Below are 18,868 nucleotides of genomic sequence, written 5' to 3'. Positions count from 1 at the left end.
AAGGCATTGTTTATTTTATTGCTCATTTTAATTACTCCATTTATATCCTGCCCTTCCTCCTGAAGGAGCCCAGGGCAGCAGACACAGCAATTGTGTGTGTGTGTGTGTGGTTTGAGAGCAAGCATGGTGTATTGGTTAGAGAATCGGGCTACAACCTGGGAGACCAGAGTTCAAATCCCCACTTGACCATGATACTCACTGGGTGACCTTCGGCCAGTCACTGCCTGTCAGCCTAACCTACCACACAGGGTTGTTGTGGGGATTAAAAGAGGTAGGGAGGAGCCATCTACATCACCTTGAGCTCCTTGGAGAAAAATATGTGATATTAAAAAAATTATGTCTGTGTGTGTGTGTGATTAAAAACCTAAAAACATCCTAAAACATCCTAAAAAGTTAGAAACTATGGGTGGAATTCAACATTGTGCTTACAAATTTTCTGCCTGCATAAGCATGTCAGGTTGCTAGAGGGAACTGTCCCCTTTCTGCCATGTACTGTTCTGGAGGTTCTCCCAAGCTGCCCCTCGAGTCATTTTTTTTGGGTGGGGTGGAAAAAGGGAAAGCTCTATTGCACAAGCAGAAGCCATTTCACTCAAGTTTGTTAGGTGAATTTCACCCACTATCTCAACGGATGATCTCAGGGTAACAGGACCAGTGTCCTTCAGCCACCACATTCACCTGGGTAAATATGAATGCATTTAAATTCCTCCTCAAAGTCAATAATGATGCCGGCAGATGCAATCTTGCCAGTGAAGGCATTCCACAAATGGAGCCACCACAGAAAAGGCCCTGTCCCAGGTCAACGCCAACCAGATGGCACCACCAGCGAGGCCTTACCCGCTGATCATCAAAGGGTCTGAGATGGTTGATATCAGAATTCAAAGACACATGTTCCATCCCACCAAAAACACTTGAGATTTGAAGGAATGTGGCCTGCAGAGTTCCAGGGGCCCAACAGAGGGGCTGGAGGGGGGGCTACACCTGGGATTTTCTGTGCATAAGGGGTCTTTGATTGAGATGAACCCTTTGACTGGGATCAATCCCAATGGGAGAGGCAAGGAGGCCTCTGCTCTAACCTTTTGGTCCTGGCTGGGTTGATGCGACTTGCAGTTCCAAACACCGTGAGGTCAACAGGTTGGGGCAGGCTGGAGGTAAGCTGGGGCAGGAGTAGTAGAAGAAAACAGGGAGGGAGTCCAAGCTTGAAAACAACTGGTCCAATTGGGCTCTCGCTCTGCTTCTGCCCCCACCACTGAAATGCAGTGTGGTGTAGTGGTGAGAGTCTTGGACCAGGGTTTAAATCACCACTCGCCCATTAAGTTCATGGGGGCAGGCACTGCATTTCCCAGCCTAACCTACGTCATAGGAAGTGCTATTTTTATGGACAAAGAGGTGCCGGAACTCACCATGAACACCTCCCTCGTTCACTTAGAATGGCAATAGCATGGGAACTGTTCTGGCTAGTTCCCCCTGAAAAAAAAAACCCTCTCCCAGGGGTGCTGTGAACATAAGAAGAGGCTGCTGGATCAGGCCAGTTGGCTAGCTGGTTCAGCATCCGTCTTCCACAATGGCCAAGCAGATGTCTGTGGGAAACCTGTGAACAGGATCTGAGCACAAGAGAACTCTCCACTTCTGTGGTTTCCAGTGACTGGTATTCAAAAGAATTGCTGCCTCCAACTATGAAGGCAGAGCACAGCAGCCATCAATAGCTCTCACCACCCCCCCAATGAATTTGTCCAACCCTCTTTTAAAGACCTCCAAGTTAATGGCCATCACTGCCTCCAGGGAGTTCCAGAGTTTAACTTTGCGCTGCGTATGCGCCACGTGGGGATTAAATGAGATTGGGGAGAAGCAGGTCCGCCACCTTGAGCTCTTTGAAGAAGAATGCTGGATGAAAAAGAAAGAAAGACAGAAAGACAGAAAGACAGAAAGACAGAAAGAAAGAAAGAAAGAAAGAAAGAAAGAAAGAAAGAAAGAAAGAAAGAAACTCCTTCTTGACAGCCTCCTTGGAAGCACCTGCTCTTCGTTGGGAGAGCAGCGGCGCGGCTTCTGAGCGCGGGCAGAGTGCGCCTCTCGCCTTCCCCGGCCACGGGCTGGAAGGGGCCGGCCTCTCCTCCCTCTCTGCCCTCCCTGGAGGCGGCCACTGCTGCTGCTCCTCCTCCTCCCCGCCGGCGTCCCGAGGCTCGCAGTCCGACTCCGGCCGTCTCCACCGCGGGCGAGATGCGGGCGCAGCTGCTGCCGCTGTTCCTGCTTGCGGTTTTCTCCGCGCTCGTCTCCTGCGCGCTCAGCCACCAGGAAGGTACGGCGGAGCGCGACCGGGGGTGGGGGGCACGAGAGAGGGAGCCAGGACCCCTCCCCCGAGAGGAGGGGGGGGAGGAGCCGGTGGCGATTTGTGGGGGGCTCCGAAGGGGGCGGCTGGCGCAAGAAGCGCACCTCTATGGGGGGGGGAGAGAAAGAAAAGCGGGGGCGCCGAAGCCTCTGCGCCCGGCCCCGTTTCTCCCCACGCCACATTCCTTTCGCTTTCACTACTTCGCCCTCGGAGGGTTTGGCCAGGAGCGCGCGTGTCCTCAGGCGCCCGCAGAAAAATGGAGGCGGCCAGTGGGAGAGCAGTCAAAGTGCGCCTGCCTCCCCACGCTCAGAGTTTTGTCTTTTTATCTTGTATTTTATGTTGTGAACCGCCCTGAGATCTCCGGATGAAGGGCGGTATACAAATTTAATAAATAAGGGTTAATTCGTTGTTATACTATTATCTCACTGGCTGGGTTGGCAGGAACTTGGGTGGGTGGTCACCATCGTCCTGGGCGAGGGGTGTGCGGAGGTGCAGCTTGCTTCTGTGCATAATGTGCGGTGTAGTGGTTAGAGTGTCCGACTAGGGACCTGTGTGAGCAGGGTTCAAATCCCCACACAGCCATGAAGCTCAGTAGGTGACCTTGGACCTGACAAACCTCACAGGGTTGTTGTGAGGATAAAGTAGTTATGCCTGGTATTTTGAGTTCCTTGCAGGAGAGGCAGGATATACAGGGTGAGTCTTTTAAAAGAGGTGCCGTGGAACATGTGTACAGTACAGTGGTACCTCTGGTTAAGAACTTAATTCATTCTGGAGGTCCGTTCTAAACCTGAAACTCTTCTTAACCTGAGGCACCACTTTAGGTAATGGGGCCTCCTGCAGCCGCTGCACCACCGCCACACGATTTCTGTTCTCATCCTGAAGCAAAGTTCTTAACCCGAGGTACTATTTCTGGGTTAGCAGAGTCTGTAACCTGAAGTGTCTGTAACCCGAGGTACCACTGTACTCTGTATCCGCGGGGCCTCTTTTAAAGGATTCACCCTGTAAATGCTAATAATAAGGTGTGAAACAGAATCTTGCTCATTAGTAGCTTAGGGTAGCATTTAATACACATCCAGCTCACACTGAAAACAGATGACTTCCGCCAAAGACTTCTGGAAACTCATTTGTTAAGGCTGTTGCAGCCTATAGCTCTGTGAAGGGGAAACTGCTATTCCCGGAATTCTTTGGGAGACGTTAGGTGGCTTAACGGGGAGTTGGATGTGCATTAAATGTATGGTGCGGATCTGCCCTTTTTTTTTTTTAAGTCTCTCGATTTGTCTTTTTCTTCTTCCCTCAACAGAGGAATTTCTCTTCAAGACATGGATGTCTCAGGTAAGGCCCTCCTGCCCATTCATAAGCCGCCACTCCCCCAAAGTTAGGTATAACCCCGTATGCTCAAGGCCTGTTTCACTTTCCCCTGGGCTGGTTCCACTGCAAGGGACTTTCCTGCTGGACTTTCAAGGGAGAGTGGGAGGGAAGAGAGCAAGTGCTGCCTTCGCCTCCCTCCTTCCCTCCCTCCTTTTTCCTTCTGCGCTGTCCTGGCTGTTCTCTAGTGTGACCCTGCAGAGGGATTTTTTAGGTCTTTCTCAAGATGTGCTGGATTTGGAGAGTCACTTTGAATTAAATCAGAATTAATGGGAAATATCGCTACAAGCGTCAGCATTTTGCATAACTGTCTTCCAGACGGCCACCTCCTTTTGTCACATTTCAGCAAGCAGTAAAAGGCAGCTCATTTCCTTCCCTCCAGGAAGCACCTCACCCTTCCTATTCTATCTCCCAGGGAGGGTGGCCTGAGCTGTGTGTGTTTTTTTCCACACAGGTGCCTGCCTGCCTTTGCACAAAGGTGCAAAGCCATGCAGCCCCAGTGAGCCAGTTGCTAGGTCTGAAATGATGACAAACTGGTTTCTGAGCATCTCTCTTTATTATTATTATTATTATTAATAATAATAAAAATAATAATAATAAATACTTAGGGTATACTGTTATTCATAAAAATATATCTAAAATTATACATATAGCCATGCAATAAAAACTGAAATTTTAGATTTTTTGAGCATGTGGCCAAGAGGACCCCATGCCAAATAATTGTTCATTACAGGACCAGCTCAGGCAATCAGTGGCCTTTTAAACTGGGTTGGGGCGGGGTTATTGGTTTTGTTTGTTATTATGGTTTTTATATTGCAATCTGCCCTGTGATCTTTGGATGAAGGACAGTATAGAAATTTAATAATAGTAGTAGTAGTAGTAGTAGTAGTAGTAGTAGTAGTAGTGGTTGTAGTCGTTTAGTCGTGTCCAATTCTTCGTGACCCCGTGGACCAGAGCACGCCAGGCACTCCTGTCTTCCACTGCCTCCCGCAGCTTGGTCAGACTCATGTTTGTCGCTTCGAGAACACTGTCCAACCAGCTGGTCCTCTGTCGTCCCCTTCTCCTTGTGCCCTTAATCTTTCCCAACATCAGGGTCTTTTCCAGGGAATCTTCTCTTCTCATGAGGTGGCCAAAGTATTGGAGCCTCAGCTTCAGGATCTGTCCTTCCAGTGAGCACTCAGGGCTGATTTCCTTCAGAATGGATGGGTCTGATCTTCTTGCAGTCCATGAGACTCTCAAGAGTCTCCTCCAGCACCATAATTCAAAAGCATCAATTCTTTGGCGATCAGCCTTCTTGATGGTCCAGCTCTCACTTCCATACATAGTAGTAGTGGTACTAAATGGAATAAATGATGCCTGAAGAGCTGCAGGTTCACCACCTGCATCACAGCAGGCAGATTATGCCTTGGTCTCTTACCAGCCACCAGTTCCCATGTCTCAGTTCCATGACTGAAATGGATACTTGCAGATTGAAGTGGGGTAGGGGACTTCCAAAGAAGGTGCGGTTTGTGAGCAAGGGAGGGGGAGGCACTTCTCTGTTCTAAATCTGCCCAGGGTTGCACTTTCACTTCTGTGTCCTGCAGCTGCTGTGTCCTTCCTCTCTCCCACAGAACAACAAGCAGTACGGCCCGGAGGAGTATCAGCGGCGCTTTCAGATCTTCCTTAGTAACAAACAGAAGATTGAGAAGCACAATGCTGGGAATCATACCTTCCAAAGTACGGACTCTGCTCTTGAGATACCTTTTAAAAGAGGGCAAGGTTGACTGCAGACCTGGCTTCACAACTCCCTCTTCTCTCTCTCCTTCTTTCCTCAGTGGGTCTGAACCAGTTTGCCGACATGACATTTGCTGAATTCAGGAAAAAGTATCTCTGGCGCGAACCCCAGGTAAATGTGCCTTCCTGCCATTTCCCTCCCCACCCCACCACCCCCATCATACAAGAAATGCTTGGGGGCTCACCATGCAATCCTGGGCTTGCGTCCTTGCCATGTTCTCTATTGCACGTGTCTCTCAGAAGTCACAGGTGTGCGTCCTTCACACATAACCCTTAGGCATGCTTGTGCAAGAGACAAAACAAAAAAAAAATTTTTTTCCTTCCAGTAGCACCTTAAAGACCAACTAAGTTAGTTCTTGGTATGAGCTTTCGTGTGCATGCACACTTCTTCAGATACCTGGTGAGGTTGATGGACTTCCATTTCATGCGGCTCAATGTGGTGCCTTCCATAGTTCCAGTTACAGATAGGTAGCCGTGTTGGTCTGCCATAGTCAAAACAAAAAAAAATTTTTTTCCCTTCCAGTAGCACCTTAAAGACCAACTAAGTTAGTTCTTGGTATGAGCTTTCGTGTGCATGCACACTTCTTCAGATACGTGCAAGAGAGGAATCCTTACATGGACTGACTGTGTGCCAGAGAATGCAGCTAAGAAAGTTCAAAATCCAGGAAGCCAGACCCACACACAAAGCCTGGGATTGAATGCCAGTGCATCTGTTTATTGCAGCAGGTGGCGGGAGGGGTGGGGGTGAGATTCAGTTTCACAGCAAGCAATGCACTGCAGCATACCAACATAAATGTATTCTCGTAGTTCTCATTATTATGTTTATTTATTTATATCCTTCCTTTGCCCCAGAATGGGACTCCAGGTGGCATACCCAAATTAAAGCAACACAGATAAAACGCCACAACCTAAAAACAGATAACAGATAATGGTTAAAAAGCAATTCAACTCTGAAAGAATTAAAAATGTATAAAAAACAAATATACAAAAATGCAAATAGTATAAACAGCACAGCAATACAGTCGTACCTTGGATCCCGAACGCGTTGCAAGTCAAACGTTTTGGCTCCTGAACACAGCAAACCTGGAAGTGACTGTTCCAGTTTGCGAACTATTTTTGGAAGCCGAACATCCGACGGGGCTTCTGCGGCTTCCAATTGGCTGCAGGAGATTCCTGCAGCCAATAAGAAGCTGTACTTTGGTTTCTGAATGTTTTGGAAGTTGAATGGACTTCCGGAACGGATTCTGTTTGACTTCCAAGGTACGAGTGTATTAAACCCCTTTCCTTTTAAAAGCAGCCCTTTACCAAAGCCTGTCAAAATAAAACAGTCTTCCCCTGCTGGCGGAATGGCAACAAGGAGGAAGCCAGTCTAATTTCCCTAAGAAAGGAGTTCAAAAGCCTGGGAGCAGTCGCTGACAGAGCCCTCTCCCATGTCACCACCAAGCATGCCTCTGAGGGTGGCAGGACTAAGGGAAAGGCCTCCTCCAAAGATCTCAGAGCCCAGGCAGCTTCGTATGGGAGAAGATGATCCTTCAGACAGCTTGGGCCCAAGCCAAATAGGGCTTAATAGGTCCTAACTTGTGCCTTTTGCACCAGCGTCGAAGCAGTGATTCTTCAACATCAACTTCGTTGGACTGGTCATGTTGTGCGGATGCCTAATTATTGCCTTCCAAAGCAACTACTCTATTCTGAACTTAAAAATGGAACGCGTAATGCTGGTGTTCAACAAAAGAGGTTTAAAGACTCTCTCAAGGCAAATCTTTAAAAATGTAGTATAAACACACACCGACAACTGGGAAACGCTGGCCTGCGGTGCTCCAGTTGGAGAACAGCCTTTACCAAAGGCGTCATGGGCTTTGAAGATGCTCAAACGCAGGACACAAGGGAGAAACGTACTAAGAGGAAGGCACGCTTGGCAAATCCTCACCTTGTTCAACTCCCGCCCGGAAACCTATGTCCCCACTGTCGAAGGACGTGTGGATCCAGAATTGGCCTCCACAGTCACTTACAGACTCATTGTTAAAACTGTGTTTATGGAAGACAATCTTACTTGGCTACAAGTGATCGCCAAAAAGAAGACTGTGCTCTTCTACTTCCACAACCATATAGAAAGAATAAATTATCAGAAGAGCGGGAGAAACACATTGTCCTAAAGAAAAAGGAAGGAAGAACATCAGTTTGGTGCGAAGCTCTAGAAGATATAACAGAGCTTAAAATTTACCTGTCACAGCTGGAACAATAGTGTGTGTGTGCGTGCTGTATTTAATTTTTTAATTTCATAAAATTCATATATAGACAGTTAAAATGACTATTTAAAGCATTCAGTAAATTAAAATTATCAGGGATAAACTAAACACAAATTAGAACACAGATCAACATTCAGCATACCTGGATAGGCTTTCCTAAATAAAAAATTACAGCAAAGGCTCCTCCCTGTCAATTGGCAGAGAGTTCCAAAGTGTACAGTATGTGCTAAAAGACTTGAGTTTTTACACCTGTCTTTCTGAAGGATAAACATTGGACTTAGTATTTATATGGCCCCTTTTCAGGTGGTCAGTGTTAAGTTGTGGGTGAACCTATCAGACGACACAGTGATTCTTCAAAAAGCTCTTGTTTATTCACAGGTCAGAACTGAACTGAACTGAAGGGTTCAGCCAGCGTGCTTATATAGAGCTCCACTAGAATGCAACAGTAACCACTTTCTGTAACTATCCAATCGCTGAATGTCACTTTCAATCCCTTATTTGCATATGTGGACCTGAATGAAAACTATCTACAGTATCCCCCTGCTGGCCCAGGATGAGAACTTCAGTACATAACAGTCATAGTGATTCACTTATACCATCTCAAGCCTGAAATTAAAGGTGATGCTGGATTAGCAAGGACCCAGCTCCCAGGGGGCATTTCAGGAGGTTCCTTCACCTCCGCATGCCACATTCATGTGCCAGGGGATCCCATGGACCAGGCAGGTGCTGTATGGGGAGTGGCTGAGCACCCAGTTTAAATATGGAGTACTGCATTTTGTGAACACATTATTATTACCCAAATTGCATTCAGGTTCTGAAAATAGAGCTCTAACCGTCTAAAAATAAGACATCCTGGAAACACACAAAGTCTGGAGGAGGAAGAGAGCGTGTTTTAAATAGAGGCTTTAAAAATACTTTCCTGTAAGCAATAAAATGCTGGGGTTGTGTTTTGTTTTTTCAAAAATAGGGACTTGAGCAGTTTTATTTCATTGCCTTATTTTTGCTCTGTAATGCATTGAAAGTGAAAAATATTTTTGTAAACCATGGAATCGGAAAGAAATATTTTCTTAAAACAGGCTAGCCAACTTACTTGTGAATTTTACTCTCAAGTCATTGTTGCAATTCCCAGTAGGATTATTTTACATATAATGAGTGTAGTCCCTTCTATGGAAGATAATAAAAAGAATAATAAGAGAATACTGTAATAAAAATAAGGGAAAATATATGGAGAAGGGTTGCCAAGCGTCATATGGTGAACTCATGTTGGTGGTGGTGTCTGATACTATTTTGCTCCTTCAGCAGATGTGAGGCTGCAGGTGGGAGATGGTGACTTGCAGAGGTAGCAATTGAGCCAGAGACTCCACTGGCCTCCAAGCCCCCGTTCTTATTTGATGTGCCACAGCGGATTGTGGCCAACCAACCTGGCAACTCTCACCACTTGTGGCTCAGGGGCTTCTGTGTCTGGGGAACGTCAGCTGCCAGCTGAGTGAGGGGCTCTCTTGTTGTTTCCAGAACTGCTCAGCCACCATTGGCAACTTCATCAGCCGTGGTGGGGCCTGTCCAAAAACCATAGACTGGAGGAAGAAAGGAAATTTTGTGACACCTGTGAAAAATCAGGTAAGGAACTGATCCTGAAGGCCACTCCCTCGCCCCTCAACTGTTGGTCCCACAGAGCAATTGAAAATATGTTTCCACTGGAGGCCCAAAAGGGTTTTAAATGTAATTCCAGTTGTGGGCTTACGTTTTCCTAAGGATTTTGCCGATAGGGATAGTGCTACAGATATAAACTTGGTTTGCACATAACATTAAAACAGTTTATTAACCCACGGCTCAGTGTTATGTGTGAACTATAGTTTCTCTACTGCCAACAAACTACGACCTGAAGCCATGGTTTGATGTCAACTTAAGCCTTAAGGGGTTAACCTTGGGCTTGGTGTTACATGCGAACTTAGGCCCTTTCCTTAACTATGGTTTGTTTGGCTCCCCCACCCCAGATGCTCACCAAACTACAAAGGCACAAGTTGCTGGAAAACAAGCTGTGAGGAACAAACCGTGGTTTGTTTGACTATCTGTGGCACAGCTTCTGGTTTGTTGAACAAACCATGGTTTAGAGTTAGGTGTGAACCAAGCCACCATGCCTTCCTTTACCTGTGGGAAGAGAGTTGTTGCTTTTTCTCATGCCTTCCCCTTCCTTCTTGTCATTTTTGAATTTACTGACATGCTCTGTATGTTGTATATTTATATGTCCAATGAGCTGTATTTTGATGTTCTGAATGTTTGCTGTAAGCTGCTTTGGGTGCAACTTATTGTGGAAAAGCGCCATATAAGTAAACTCAGTCAACCAGTCTTCTTCTTTCCTTTCTTCCATCCATCTGACTTCTCCCTCCTCCTCAAGGGTCCCTGTGGCAGTTGCTGGACTTTCTCAACCACTGGGTGCTTGGAGTCTGCTATTGCCATCGCAACAGGAAAGCTACTGGACCTGGTAAGGCTCCTCTGTTGAACTCTGGCCTTGTTGAACTCTGGCCTTTCTGGTTCCCTCTGTTCCATGTCTGTGTGGCCTGTGTTAACCTCATGAAAGTCTAGGCCACATCCGGGTTAAGAAAAAGTGGATTGCCTCTTCAGAACCAAGCGGAGACAAAAGAACTGGGCATCCACGGCAGCAAAAAGGGAATGTCAGAAGCTCAACATGCATTTAAAGTAGCTGAAAGCAGCAAAGCTCATGTACATGCAGGAACACATAGCCAAAAAGCTGAAGGTCTTGCTCAAGGAGATTTGTCCACAGCTAGAGGCAGGTGTTACAAGTTAATTAACAGTTAATTCTCTAACTTTTAATGCCTGTTCCCTTTCGGGAGCCTCTCTCTGGCTGTGGACAAATCTCCCTGAGCAAGAAAAACATCTGGAGGGCCGAGTTTGCCTATGCCTGGATTAATTGAATGCAGGTTTTAGAAGGGACAGGCTTCAACTTCCTACTTTTAGGTGCAGGCCAATTTACCTGGAAACCAGGGATTGAAGAAACCCTTCTCAGGCTGTAGTTAATGTAATCTTTCTATAAGGTGTGACCGAAAAGTTCGGTGAATGGTCACAGAAATCGGACAGCAAGAAATATTTGAACCTACAACCTTACAGGCCTTCAAAGTAGCCCCCATCTGATACAATGCACCATTAACAACGTTCGTTGGAAACTTCTGGAGAAGTCTCCTTCTTTGGAGGTCTTTAAGCAGAGGCTTGACAACCATATGTCAGGAGTGCTCTGATGGTGTTTCCTGCTTGGCAGGGGGTTGGACTCGATGGCCCTTGTGGTCTCTTCCAACTCTATGATTCTATGATGATTCCTCTTTTTGTACTGCTTTCAGTTCCCTCGTCACAGCAGCTTGGACATGTGAAATGTTGGGAAATCTGTGTCCTTTCAGTGCAGATTTCAGTTTTGGAAAAAGAGAGAAATCCAGTGGGGCCAGATTGGGAGAATACGGAGGGTGGGACAACTCAGTAATGATTTCATGCGGAACATGTCATCATTTGGACGGAGAAATGCCGATCCCATATCAATAACTCATGAACTCTATCGTTGCCGCCGTTCTGCTTGTCGACGGTCTGCCAGACTGAGGGTCATCTTCAATGGTTTGCCGCCCTTCACAGAAATGCTTAAACCACTCATACACTGTCTTTTGAGTTACAGCTTCATCTCCGTACACAATTGTGAGCATTTTGTGGGTTTCCAGTGCCGATTGTATGTTTGAATATTTCTCGCTGTCCGATTTCTGTGACCATTCATCAAACTTTCCGGTCACACGTTGTGTATTTATAGTACTGATTTTTTTTTGTATGTTCTTACATTTGCTACTGTCCTGTTTTATTATGTTACTATAACATTGTTTTTGCACTGTTTTGATTTTGAAATGCATTCCTGTTTTCTTTGCTGTAAGCTGTTATGAGCCTATTTATTATTTTTTTGTGTGAAAAGGCAGTACACAAATAAAATTATAAATGAATACAGGAGTGTCTCCCTCCCCCAGGCTGAACAGCAACTGGTTGACTGTGCTCAGGCCTTCAACAACCATGGATGTAGTGGGTAAGTTCAAGGTATTACTATTAGTATATAAAGCCCTTAACAAGTTAGTACAAGTTTATATGCGTTATCACCTTACCTCATATACACCCACTCAACTGCTTTGGTTGGCAGAACTGACACTGGTGCCAAGTAACTTGTTCTGCATTTGTAATAGTCATTCTTTTAGTGTGCCAGCACCTACACTTTGGAACTCCCTGCCTCTTGATATCATTGGACATTTTTCGGTGCCAGCTGAAAACATTTTTGTTTAGATCAGCCTATTTAGACATTTAAAACATTGGTGCAAGTTTTAATCTGTTTTTTAGTCTCTTTGCATTTTAACTTCCTGAAAGTGTTAAATTATTGTTAATTTTTCTAAGTGATAGTCTTATGGTTTCGTCTTTTCTGTAAACTGCTTTGGGGATTTTCACAATCGAGCTGTATATAATTTTTATGAAATAGATACGTAAGTGGCAGCATCTTCTGAGTAATCTCAGCCCTTCCTTATCATAGTAATACCTTCAAACTCAGTGTTCCATCCCCTGCATCCCCCTTCCCACAACCTTCCTCAATCTCCACAGCAAGAGAATAACTCAGAATGAGCAGGCTGATTTGTGCTGTTGTGTCTCTGCCTCCCCAGGGGACTCCCTAGCCAGGCGTTTGAATACATCCTGTACAACAAAGGGCTGATGGGGGAGGATGACTACCCATACACCGCACAGGTATTGTTGCTAGGATTAGATTGCAGCGTAGAAGAGGGCAGGCACTGCCCTCCACAATGAGCCATCTCTAATGGGCCTCCCTTGTCTCATGCACAGAACGGGACCTGCAAATTCCAAGGTCAGAAGGCCATTGCATTCGTCAAAAAAGTCGTCAACATTACGCTGGTGAGTGACTCCTCCTGCCATGCATTTTGCTTTTCCCAAGAGGTGAAAATAAAATGTAACTGAAATTCTACTGGACGTTCGAACTTGTCCAGCCCCTTCTTAGAAAGAGGGGTAAGAGTAAACAGAAAACACCTGGCTGTGGGTGGCGGATAACTAGTACTTTCCCACTTTGCACATCTTCTCTGGCCCTTAAGGAATGGGTCCCGAGTCTCACCACTGTTTGCTTTGTTTCCTGGGGAGTTCCTACTCAGCCTTTGCTTAGCCAGGGCCAAGCATTGCATATTAAGCTCCGCTAGAGCAGCCTTTCTCAACCTGTGGGTCCACTGATGTTGTTGGACTACAACTCCGATCACCCTTAGCTAGCAAGGCCAGAGCTCAGGGATGATGGGAGTTGTAGTCCAACAACATCTGGGGACCCACAGGTTGAGAACCGCTGCACTAGAGAGAAGGGCGCTCTTGTTCTCAAATCCTGCTTGTGGGTTTCCCACAGGAATCTGGTTGTCTTATGTGATAACAGGATATTGGACTAGATGTGCCCCTGGCCTGATCCAGCAGGCTCTTCTTATGCTCCTATGACTTTCTCCTTCCAGAATGATGAGCAAGGCATGGTGGAAGCTGTGGGGAGGTACAATCCATTGAGCTTTGCCTTTGAAGTGACAGACGACTTTATGTTATACACGAAGGGTGTTTACACCAGGTGAATATATTGAGCCATGAACAAGGCAGTCTCTCTCTCTCTCTCTCTCTCTCTCTGTGTGTGTGTGTGTGTGTGTGTGTGTGTGTGTAATGGGACTGGTTTATAGATAATGCCAAGGGTCATTGTCATGGCCCCGTAGCTCATCTTGCATCTTTCAGGGCATGTTAGCATTTGTGTGGTTGCACCACCAGGACTCAATGTTTGTCGAGCAAAGAAGGGAGAGCAGGAAAAGATGCTTGACTTTTCATCTGCTCTCTTATCTGGGTTACTTCAGTCTGTTCTGACTTGGTCAGATGACCTCACCTGGAGACTGCTGAAGCCATCAGGGTCAAGGCTCCACCTGCCTTTCCTGGGTCAAATTGCAAGAACAAGTACTGAGATGGAACACTAGGAAGCCTCAGTCTTGATGGTCTGAGCTGCTGGGCAGCGCAAGGGGCTGTCTTTGAAGGTGGTGGGCTCTCTTTCATGGGAGGGTTTTAAGCAGAAACTGCATGGCCCCCTCCTCTCATGGGTTCTGCAAGAGTAGGTTTCCTGGGCAGTAGGTTCCATATTCAACACACAGTAAATATTTTTTAAAAAATCATTTTCTTTCTACAGCAAACACTGTGAGAAAACTCCAGACAAAGTCAATCATGCTGTCCTGGCTGTAGGCTATGGAGAGGAGAATGGCCTTCTGTACTGGATTGTCAAAAATTCCTGGGGCCCCTCGTGGGGCATGGATGGGTAAAGTATTCCTCTTTAGTCTCTGAAACCACCTCCTTTGCTACAGACTCTCTCAGATGCTAAGATCTGCAGAAGATGCCCTTTGGTAACTCCTCTGCCTTTAGAGGCATAGGGTGGTGGCGGCGGCGGCCCAAGAGATTGCCTTCTCTGTGTTGGCCCCTAAGCTGTGGAATGCCCTCCCCACAGTGGTTTGTCTGGCACCTTCATTATACAGCTTCTGGAGAATGCCAAAGACACACCTCTTTCCTGTGACTTTTAGTACCTGTGGTGTATGTTTTTAGGACTCACCTAATTTTATGCTTCTGGGTTGTTTAAATGGTTTTTAAGGCTTTAACCCGCCCTGGTACCTTAGGGTGAAGGTCAGATAATAAAATTATTATTATTAATAAACCAACCTTTGCCAACTTGGTGCTGTCCAGATGTTTTGGGTTACAGTTCCCATCAGCCCCAGCTGGCTGGTGGGAGTTGTAGTCAGAAATATATAGCTAGGCTCAATGGCTGTTTCGGGATTCTTAGCTGATTCTCTGGCACCATCTAGTGGCTTGCTTCAGGACTGAGGATAATAATATCAAGAATTAGGTTGCCAATTCCGTCCATAGAAAGCCCACAAAGGATCCCCCCTGCCAGCTCTCCTTAGACTCGATCAGGCCATAAATATTCAAGATTTACTTGGGCATCATGAAAACCCCACCCCTTCTCCAAAATCTGATTTATAATGCAAAAGATTCTTTGGAGTTTGTTGTACATCTTCATCCTGCCTATGCACATGTGTCTATGTGGTCCTGGAGTGTTGTTGTTGTTGTTGTTGTTGTTGTTGTTGTTGTTGTTGTTGTTGCTGTTAAAATTTCATTCTCATTAGACAGCTGGGAAATGGGGCAAGAGAGGGTTTGGGGCTGGCAGCATCAGCTCCCGTAACTTCTAGGCTAGATTACTGCAATGTGTTGTATGCTGGGCTGCCTTTGAAGACTATTTGATGCTAGTACAGAATGCAGTGGCCAGACTACCAGTTGGGGCTAGGCTGGTTTGAACATAGAGCAATTCTGCCCTGGGTTCACTGACTGATCATTTGTTTCTGAGCCCAATTCCAAAGTGCTGGTTTTGAACCACAAAGCATTGCAGGGCTTGTGGCCCCAGTACCTTAAGGACCCTATTTCCCTATACGAACCTATCCAGCCAGACCCTCAGATTAACATCAGAGGCCTTTCTCTGTGTGTAGTGGCCCATCAATTGCAGAATACCTTCCCCTGAGGCCCCTCTGGCACCAATTTTGTTATCCTTCCAGCACCAGGCAAAGATGGGTTTATTTTCTCAGGTATTTGGACAGCGCTAATGGTCTGGCTTTTGGACATCTATTTTTGGTACTCAGCCTTGTGGTAATGGGGTGGTTATTTTGCTGACTAGTTTTTGTGAAAGAACACTGTTGTATATTTGTTTCATTTTAATGGATTTTTAATGCATAGTGTTCTGCTGTTAGGTCTGTAAATTGCCCTGAGACTCCTTTGTGTGAAGTGAGACACTTAATAAATTGAACTAATCTAATCAAGAGAAGCACCATCCTTCAAACTGCTTCTCATGGTCAGGGTGCAGCAGGCCAGTTTTCTAGGCCTCAAGCATTCCAAGACACACCTTGTCAAACAGAGTCTTAGGAACGTAGGGAGCTGCCTTAGACCCCAAGGGCTTGTCCACACTTTCACTTGCCCTGTGCCTAGAAAGTACAGGTCTGAACAGTTTTGTTTTTGCTTCAATGATGCCCCTGGAAAACCAGCTCTCCAGCTCTAAATCAGAGCAAACATTAATTTGGAGAAAACCTGATCGATGTTTGCTCCGATTCAGAGGTAAAGATTGTGTTTTCTCAGGGGAAAGCTGCAGGACGAGCAGAAGTCTGGATGAGCCCCAAGTCAGAACACTGGTCCATCTAGCCCAGTGTTGTCTGCACTGACTGGCAGTGCCTCTCCAGGATTTTAGACAGGGAGACTTTCCTAGTCCTACCTGAAGATGCCATTGGGGATTGAACCTGAGAATTTATGCATGCAAAGCAGAAGCTCTACCTCTGAGCCACAGCCCTACCTGCCCTTAAGGGTTTTGTGTACATTCCTCTCTGATAAGGCAACACCTATGAATGAAAACCTGTTTTCTCTTTTAGATACTTCTATATTGAACGTGGAAAGAACATGTGTGGCCTTGCTGACTGTGCATCCTTCCCAGTCCCTCTTGTCTAAAGCTGGCCTGGATTTGGGTGCCAGAGAACTGGTAGTGATGGGTCACTATGCTGAAAATTGAAGCTGGAATGAAGTTCATCGAAGCCAAGAAGCGGGGCAATTTATCTTGTAATGGATTTTCAAGCACACACCTCCTCTACATGTGTGTCTGATACTGTGAAAAAGTTTTTGACCCAAGTTGCTGCACTTTCCTGGTTCCCTGTGTATCTTGTTTTTCTAGCACAGTTGCTCACCTTATCCAAAATCATGCTCCTTTTCTTAAGATTTTCTTGATTCCCTACCATTCCCCTTGCATGTGCTCAGAGCAGCTCACACAATCACAAAAATCCAGCACTAAAACCAAGAGTAAAATCAGTTTGCAACAAAATCCAGTAAAAATTAATGTATCACAGCCAGCAGTAAGTTAGGTAGGCCAATTGCACTTATGTTCTGAAGGCAATTGGACAAATTTTTAACTACTGTCTGAACACAGACCAACTGAAACAAGGTGGGGAAAACAAGTTTCATAACTGGGGGCCATGTGTACCTTTTACACCCTTAGATAACTTGTTGTTGGGCTCATTGCTTTGCCTTTGCGTGCCTCAACTCCACTTTTTCTGCTTTCCAGAAACACCTCTTAGTGACTGACTTGAAATCTGTTCTCTCCCTTTCAGCAATTTCAGTGAGGCCTCAACCCATATGCCAAGAAATGCTGAGTTCTGACCAATTACTTTACACTATTGTTGGTTATCAGCTGCTTTCCCCCACTGCTGCCCCCCTCCCCGCCACAAGGGTTGAGTGTCTTTCTCGTGCCTTTCTAGTGAATTCAGCTGGCATGTGGTATAATGCTCTAGAAGCCTTAGAGCAGGGGTCAGCAAAATTTCTCAGCAGGGAGCCGGTCCACTGTCCCTCAGACTTTGTGGGGGGCCAGACTATATTGGGGGGAGCGGGAAATGAACGAATTCCTATGCCCCACAAATAACCCAGAGATGCATTTTAAATAAAAGCACACATTCTACCCATGTGAAAACACCAGGCAGGCCCCACAAATAATCCAAAGATGCATTTTAAATAAAAGGACACATTCTACTCGTGTAAAAACACGCTGATTCCCAGACCATCATTGGGCCAGATGCCTACCCATGCCTTAGAGCAGGCATGGCCAAACTTGGCCCTCCAGATGTTTTGGGACTACAACTCCCATCATCCCTAGCTAACAGGACCAGTGGTAAGGGATGGTGGGATTCAAAAAGCTTGGCTTTCTCATTTAGCCCAAGCTGCTTCATATCTCCCAATTCCCAACATTTTGCACAGCTTTTGTTATCAGAATCCTACAATAAGAAGCCTTTGTGGAAGAGCTGGCATGCTTTTAAACCAATCCGTTCGTTATACAGATTGGCAAGGGGGGCACTTTTACAGCCCTTCCCTCGAGCAAGGGATCACCTAGTTGATCACAGAAAGAACAAAACACACACAAGGCTGGATTTTTCTTTATTCTTCTGTTTGCAAGTGAGAGTCTCTTCCCACCCTTGCTCCCAATGCAAGGGAGGTGAGAATTCTAGAACAAAATGAGGAACAACTTTAAAATACTTCATAAATAGTCCTGCCCCTTAGCCAAGACCACATGCTCAGGGTTTTGTGTTTATTCAACATTTTTACAAGTCTATCGCTCAGAAATTTGAACAATACCTGCTAATTGCTTTTCCAGGCCAAGCATCTTATTGAAAAGGTGAAAACCTTGATGTCAGAGATTATTGACACATACTGGCCCCATTCAAGTACAGTATTTTCTTTTGACATGTTTAATTGAGTGCTTGAAAGTGTAAAGATTTGTGGGCTGTGAAGGAGTAATTTTATCTAGAACTTCCTGCAACCTGTTTGGAGGGGTCTCACAGTTCAACCTGAGGCTGAAGATCGCCTTGCTCTTGCTCTGATGATTTGCCTGGTTCATGTTTTATCTGTACACCTATTCCCGAGCATGTTTATGTACATGTAACCCAATTTTGTATAACAAGTGGTAATATCTTTGCACAGATTGTTTTTAAAATTACAGTATGTGAACTGTTCTGCTTGAATTGGGAAACTCCTGTATTGTGTTAATATTGTAATGCTGAATAAATCTTTAAGATGTTGGCTTTTTGAAATAATCAGTTGCCTTTACACAGTTTATTTACATTAATCCTGTGTTTAAGCCCATAGCAATAAAACCATGGGCTCCTGTAGGTGATGATGATGAAGATCATGGGTTTAGCCAAGTAAAACTTAACTAATTTACCAATCGCATCCGTCCGTCCCCCAACAAAAATCTTGGCTACACCCATAAAGATGGCAGAGCCCCCTTGTTCTTTAACAGTCCTAATGAAGAGCAACTTCCCGGAAGCTTTTCTGTCCTCTTTGCTAAAACTCTGCATCAGGGATCTTGTAATCTGCATCTTGTAATCTGCCCTTGGTTTGCGGGGGGAGGGGCGGAATGTTAACAGTTTCTTTCCATTTGAAAGCCTGATTATTTTTGTAAGGATGATGTTTCTAGTTTTGACAAATAAAGCCTCATTGGATTAAAAAAGAAAGAAAAAGGCTGGTTGTGAGTTTGTTCTGGGGGCGCCGGATC

General features: G+C 45.6%; 1 protein-coding gene across 1 annotated transcript; it reads left to right on the top strand.

Moving 5' to 3' along the window:
- Positions 1-1,651: 1,651 nt before the first annotated feature.
- On the top strand, positions 1,652-18,833 carry CTSH (cathepsin H). The gene is made up of 12 exons (XM_083586965.1): positions 1,652-2,293; positions 3,624-3,655; positions 5,299-5,404; positions 5,503-5,573; positions 9,220-9,324; positions 10,103-10,189; positions 11,721-11,776; positions 12,396-12,477; positions 12,574-12,642; positions 13,233-13,339; positions 13,937-14,062; positions 16,206-18,833. The coding sequence occupies exons 1-12, from the start codon at positions 2,215-2,217 to the stop codon at positions 16,279-16,281; spliced, it is 996 nt and encodes a 331-aa protein (XP_083443091.1). The 5' UTR covers positions 1,652-2,214; the 3' UTR covers positions 16,282-18,833.
- Positions 18,834-18,868: the final 35 nt, after the last annotated feature.

The sequence above is a fragment of the Podarcis filfolensis genome (genome assembly GCF_964270895.1).
Source record: "Podarcis filfolensis genome assembly, chromosome: 14".
Classification (NCBI taxonomy): Eukaryota; Metazoa; Chordata; class Lepidosauria; order Squamata; family Lacertidae; genus Podarcis; species Podarcis filfolensis.
Note: the sequence above shows the minus strand (reverse complement) of the source record. Positions and strands in the feature narration are given on the sequence as shown.